The following is a 7043-nucleotide window of genomic DNA, read 5'->3' on the forward strand; positions in this document are numbered from 1 at the left end:
AGGTTTTGCTCAGGGAGAATACCCCACGGAAACCACCCACGCTTTGCTTCTCACCTTTTTTTTTTTCACTGGACCCACCTTGCTACTGAGAAAGCAGATAAAAAACTTTCTGTGGGACATATGGAACTTGAGACGAAGGGAAATACTTCTTCAGACCTAAAGTGATCTCGCTTCTGTACCTTTCTTTGCCAGTCTGTAACAACCTTTAAGTAAGAAATTAGGATGTCAGGTTCTGGATGGTTTAGATAATTTGGTTCAATTGAAACAGAATTTTCTTGCATTTTATTTTTAAGAGAAGTGTCTGCTTGACGGTGACAAAGCCTTCTGGTTCTCAAGGTCCCATTTGGTAGTGTGATATGTGCCAGATCAATGAAGGCAGAGCAGCTGGGGGGAGGAATAATGATTCTGAGCAATCGCGAAGAGCGAAACACTGTGTTATCGTTTCAGGTTTCCAGACTCTGCCGTTTCTGTGTTGAAGAGCCAGCACTTGCGCCAGAAGCTCCTTCAGTCTCTCTTCCTTGACAAGGTTTACTGGGAGAGTCAAGGAGGCAGGCCAGGCATCGAGAAGCTCATTGACGTGGTGGAACAGAGAGCCAGAATCCTTGTCACCTACATCAATGCGCATGGCGTCAAAGTACTGCCTATGAACGAGTGACGAAGGGCCTTGTGCCTCCAGGGCTGCACATGTGTGACTTTTGGGTTTTCTTAAATACAGCACATCAACCATAAGTGTTTCTAGGAGGGAGGCTGCGTAGCTGAATGTATAAAACTGACCCAGTATATATCATAAACCCAGTTTAAAAAAAAGTTTGCAGAGTTGAAAGATATGCATATTCAAGGAGTATGGGAATAGCATATTGCTTGCAAAATGCCTGATAGTATTTTTTTTGCCTAACACTCTGGCATGTGTGTCTCAGCCTTGTTATTACACAACAGCCCCAATTATTATTCCCACTAATATTTAAACCATTGTCATTGCCATTTGATGGAGCAATATCAACCAGAGGCACTGACTCTTCTCGTAAACCATTCTCATGCCGTTTGACCAATCTGACCAGCTCCCAGCAGAGAGTTTATTGACGTTATCCTGATGATGATATTACAACCATTTCCCTAACCCTATCCAGAAGCAATTTTACATCGGGAAACTGGAACACGTGGGCTGTGAAAGCAGCAGAGTCTTGAAACACCTTATAAGCAGACATGGTAGTAGATTCATTTGGAAAACAGCAGTGTATTTTCCTAGAGTCCATAAACAATCAGTTCTCTCTGATCAACTAAAATCTCACACCCATTCCTTTTAAGAAATCAACCATCACCATAGAAATATCTGTATGTAACAATGGCTATATTAGTTCACTTTACTCTCTTAATTTTGATTCAATTTATGTCTGGAGTTTAGAAAACTAAACCGCTATAAGGCATGATGTTACCTACTTGAAAACTTATTTTGTGGCATCTCTTAATGTTCTTATACGTTGGTTGGTTGGTTGGTTTTTTGCAAAAATGATTATAATGTCTCATGTAGTCCAGGCTGACTTTGAACTCCTTATACATCTGAGGATGCCCTTGATCTTCTGGTGCTCCATCCCCCAAGTGTTAGGATTATAGATGTGTGCCACCATGCCCAGCAGTGCCTGCTCTCAGACTCAGAGCTTCGTTCATGCTAGATAGGTGCTGTGTGATTAAGCCCATGACCCCAGGGCTTGTTTGTTTGATTTTAGTTTTGCAAGACAAGGTTTCTCTGTGTGTAGCCCTGGCTGTCCTGGAACTCCCTCTATAGACCAGGCTGGCCTCGAACTCACAGAGATCTGCCTGCCTCTGCCTCCCGAGTGCTGGGATTAAAGGCATGTGCCACCAGCGCCTGGCTCCCAGCCCTCTTTTAATGACTGTTTGTTTAGTAAATTGCCATTTATAAAGGATATGCTGTAATTTCTGCAGTTTTTTTTAATCATAGAAGACTTCTTTTGTATAATTAGGTTTCATCTGATTTAATTGTTGTTATCTAGGAATTGATGATAAGTCCACATATTAAATATATTATGTCGATCAATTCAATATGAGAAATCTCAGTGAAACCCAACCTGCGTGACTGGATCTTTTCAAGACAAGCACACAACTAGAGAACATGGGGCAACAAATTGGCAAAATTAAGCCTCAAACAATTCTCCTCCGAATCCCTCTACCAGCTTTTTAGTTTGGTTGGGATGACTGAGGTGTACAGTGTGGTTCATGCTCTGAATTGTTCTGTCCTTGGGGAATATGCAATGTTGTCACATTTTCTACTTATAAGGAGGCTCTGAATCCAGAACCAATTATTTCTCTCACTTTTAGCTCTCCTGCCCCTTATTTAAAAGCTGGTTGATTAACCTGAGGTGGTGATGCATACCTGAATTCCTAGAACCCGGGTAGCTGAGGAAGGAGGATTGCAACTCTGAAGACAGTCTGGTCTGCATAGTGACATCCTGTCTGAAATGTATCCTTCCCTTCACAAACGCTGACTTTTTCTTTCTTTGGAAGTTTAAAAATAAAACGTTACAATTTTTTTCATATTTGCCTTCTCTTTTGTTTTCAGTTGTTGTTACTAACCTGCACAACATTTCCTGTATTCCGATAAAGAATAATTTAACACAACATAAACTTAAAAAAACAACAACAGTATAGGCTACATCATAGAAGGAAAGCGTTTGTGTAGGTGCTAATTGACACAAACATCCCAACCTATGCTAACAGAATCTTAACTCTAACCAAAGACAGACCAAGGGGGAGAGGCAGCCTCTGACCCTCTTATTCCAAGCCCCGCATTTAATGTCGTATGTGTCCTTTCCCTTGGAGTGTCGACCTTTGTGACATCTCTTCAATCCCCCAGACTGTGACCTGAGTCTGACTGTGGCCCTGGTCAGTCCCTATGTTGGCCTTTGTCTATGAGTTTTATCTCATTAATCTTCGTCTTCATTATCCTTGCAAACACTTGTACACCCCACTTGACTTAGAATTAAAAGAATTTCTACCAAGTTGTCCCATGCGTTATCAAGATGACCTATGTTCATTTTAATACTTCTTTATTTTTAGAAAATTTACCATTTCATCCACATAGTGATATTAATTTCAGGCACTGTGAGCATCTTAAAAGCTTGCTTTCATGTGTCTAAAGCTACATTGCCTCTGGGCGGCAACCTGGCCTCCCACAGGTGGGTCAGACTGTTTTTTTCCTAGTTATTTCAACATGCTTGATACTAAACAGAAAGCTCAAAAACACTGATTATTTTTGTAATTTTTCTTTTAAGGGTTTATTTTTACTTTTTATGCATGTGTTACCTGTGTATACACATGCATGTGTATGCAGTACTCATGGAAACCGAAAGAGGGCATGGGAACCTCTGGAGCAGTGGTGAGCTACCTGACTTGGGTTCTGAGCACTGAACTGAGGTCCTTTGGAGGAGCAGAGAGCGCCTTCATTGGCTGAGCTTCTCACCAGTCCTTCCAGTCACCCTTTAACAATGCATTTTATTTTGTAAGCAGTAAGCAATCAATGGCGCATTAGTTTTGAAAAATAGCTCCAAGCCAACCTTTGCGTTCTAACAACTAACAAGTCCTCCTTTATTGACATGATGAGAATGCTTTGTGCGTTTCAGATGTGCTCAAATTCTACTGTGATTTGGTTTGCGTCAGCCCGTATTGTGGTTTATTTGCTCTGTTACAGCAGGCTTAGAAGAGAAGAATTGGCCTTGGCTCACATACAAGGGCTTATTCTCCTGTGACATTTTCCTTTTAGTGGATATGAAAATGCACACATCTTAGACTCTGTAATAAAATGTTCCAAATTAAAGTTGTGAGATACTCATGTGTGTGTGTGTGCGTGTGTGCATGTGTGTGAATGAGTTTTCCACCAATATGTCTCTGCTTTATATTGTCCTTTGGAAGAGCAAATAATTTGCTTAAATTGGAAAACAGAACAAACAATACTTGTTTGTGGGAAGGATGGGAAAAAAGAGATAATTTAAGGGCTAAGATGTCTTCCTGGATCATGTGCACACACATTTGATGTGATAAGTCATGATCACTATGCTTTCTCTTGGCGTTTGTAAGCACTGTACTATAGGGATGACAAAAGAAATTAGTTAGCAGGTACCACACATCTTAGGAAGAGATTTAACTTTTGGTTAACTGTCCATGGCTGGCATGATCCTTCCAGTATATTTAAAGTCTCTTTCCTATCATTTATATTAAATAAATTTGTTAAGTACTTAGGGACTGATAAAAATGTAAAATATCCTAGACTTATTCTTAATTTTTTTATCTCCGGACTTGAATAATGAGGTGTTTATTATACTATATCTTTAAATATGCATTATATTACATGTAATGAATAAAATATCTAGATGGAAACTTATAGGCACATTGTTTTATGAAATCCTAGTGTCTATTTGAACACAGACTTAGGTTAGACACATTTAATGTGCTAGTCTGAAAAATATACTGAAACTATATATGGATAAAGTGAAAATGAATTTGATAATTTTTTTTTGTAAAAATTAAGCAATATAGTCAAAAATCAAGCTAGGGGAATTCAAGGCATTCAGTAGCCTGTGGCATCATGATGGTTTGAGCCCAAGCCATACCTTGGCTAGTAAAAACCCCACTCACTTGTGTTCTGTCTTATGACACTAGCATCGAAAAGTTTTGATCCCACTTTCAGTGGGGTCTCATACCCAGAGATACCCAGTTATGGGTGGATCACTTAGCTCTTGGCCTGCAGTCTCTGAGGGTTAAAATGCCCGTTTTCCAGTGAAATAAAGAGGATAAGAAATGATATTACCTATAGTAATAAAGATTGTCACTTAATAAAGCAAATAATTACTTATATACATAATCTGAAACTTCAATTTTTGGAAGAAATAGTTTACAAACTGTTTTATTCTTGGATGAAAGCTGAAGAACCAGTTATTGTTAGTAATTCTTTAATGTTTTTAGTCCACACCATTAGTTCCCAATCCACTGACACCAATTGTATTATTTAATCCTTTAATTTATTAAAATTCTATTACCTGACTTATTTGCTCTTATTAAAAACAAAAGAAAACAAAACATGGCCTGTTTTGGAGTAGGAGAGAAGCTATGTTAATGTGCAGTATTAAAATAAGCTATGTGATTATTACCCAATAGTTTACTGAACACTAGCAATGTTCCAACATTAATAAAACAATTTTCTAAACAAATTAATGAACTTTTGCCAATGGAGTTATTTCTTTGACATTGCAAAAAGCTTTAATGCCATGTGACTCTCGTCCTTGACTTTCAGAGGCCTTGGGCTTCCTGCCCTTATCAACTCTGCCCTGTCCCTGCTTACACACAGCTGTCTTGTGTCACAATATGACTACTTCCCTACTTTTCAAGCTCTTGGTCCCCCGGGATGGGGCTCTGCTGTGAGAAGGGCCTGACTCAGAGTTGCTGGCAGTCTGCTGCACAGCCTGAAGACACACACGCTGAGAGAATGAACCACAGGGATCCTTCCGGTCAGGGCACTGTGTGCAGTCAATGCAGCAGTTCTCTGCACTGTGGAAGCTTGGGTATCCCTCTCTCGTTATTCTTCTAAAAGGCGCTTACTTTGATAAAATGATGCAGAATTTTGTGTGCATTCAGGGACCCTCATACGTGGTCTTTCTAAAATAAGCAATCTGCATTTCATAACAGTACTTACCAGGAATTTCTAGTGCATTGTAATACAGAGCTGAAAACTGAAACCAGCCTCCCCCAAGCTCTCACGCCATGCTGCAGAATAGCAGGCTGCCGCTCTAGTCCAGCAGGCGAGACGGGGCTCTGAGACAGGCTCTATAAGCCAGGCTAAACGCTGCGAGTCTGCAGGGCTGCCAGCTGTCTCTTTAGACCCAAGACAATAGGTGTAATTTGGTTTATAAATTGTCATTTGTTATTGGCTCAACTTCTAGTTAAAAGAATAAGACACTTGGGTCTTAATCTCAGGAATATTAGACTTTGAGGTCACTGCATTGGTTTTTTAAAATCTTTGTAGCGTTTTACTAACAAGCACAAACCATGATTTAGATATTCTTTTTAAATTGGTGAAAATAAGTTATGATTAAGCTTGCTAGTCTCAGACATTTTTAAAAAGGGGAAAGGAATAATTTATAGCTGTCTCCAAGCAGGACTCAATATTAATCTCTTTTAATCAGTTAACATGACAGCAAAAATGTAAGACAGCCCCAAATATTCTGGCAAGTCTTGTGACAATATTAATTGTTTGCTCGTATTATGATATTCCTGTCTTAGTCTCTTGTGCCCCTTCCTTTCTTATGGGGATGTCAAAAACATTGTGTTCTGTGGGAGGGATGTGGTGCATTTTAACAGGAGTGCATGGCAGGATCGTGAGTAGCAAGTCTCTAACTAAAGACAAAACTTCCTAGTCAAACCTCAACCGTAGGGTGCTTTGTCTGGACTGGAGACATTTTAAACCCGGGGCCTTTGTGGCACCAGTTAGGTACAGTGGGGGTGGTTTAGTGGTGCAAACACTGTGCCAAAAGACTCTTGGGGAGGAAAGGCTTAGTTTGTCTTACACTTCCAGATAACTGTCCATCACTGAAGGGAGCCAGGGAAGGAACCCAGGCAGGAGCGTGGAAGCAGGACCTGAAGGCGAATGCTCCTATTTGCTTGCTCCCAGGCTCATCCTCAGTGAGCTTTTTTACACAGCCCAGGTCCACATGCTTAGGGATGGTGCTGCCCCTGCTGGGCTAGGCCCTCCTATATCAGTCAGCAATAAGGAAAAGACCCCCACAGACATGCCCACAAGCCAATCTGATGGAGGTAATTCTATGAGACTGTCTTTTCCCAGGTGTGTAGGGTTGAAAACCAAGATTAGCTGTCCCAAGCAGTTTCCATGGCAACCAAGATTAGCCCTCTCCCTGCTCTCCACTCTCCACAGAAGGAGTGAGTGAAGGTCTTGTTTTAGGTCTCTCAACACCCTTTATTTCGCCTCACGTTGACTGGAGAATAAGCTTGCGATCATGTGATTTTTTTTTTTTTTTGTC

General features: G+C 40.4%; 1 protein-coding gene across 1 annotated transcript in view; it reads left to right on the forward strand.

Annotated features, from left to right (window-relative positions):
* Window positions 1–2548, forward strand: part of Fam198b (family with sequence similarity 198 member B) — a 39601-nt gene extending 37053 nt beyond the window's left edge. Inside the window, exon 5 of the mRNA XM_005344128.3 lies at window positions 448–2548. Coding sequence (XP_005344185.1) covers window positions 448–655 — 208 coding nt within the window. The 3' untranslated portion in view covers window positions 656–2548. The remainder of the gene's footprint in view (window positions 1–447) is intronic.
* Window positions 2549–7043: the final 4495 nt, after the last annotated feature.

This window comes from Microtus ochrogaster, chromosome 1 (assembly GCF_000317375.1).
Source record: "Microtus ochrogaster isolate Prairie Vole_2 chromosome 1, MicOch1.0, whole genome shotgun sequence".
NCBI classification, from domain to species: Eukaryota; Metazoa; Chordata; class Mammalia; order Rodentia; family Cricetidae; genus Microtus; species Microtus ochrogaster.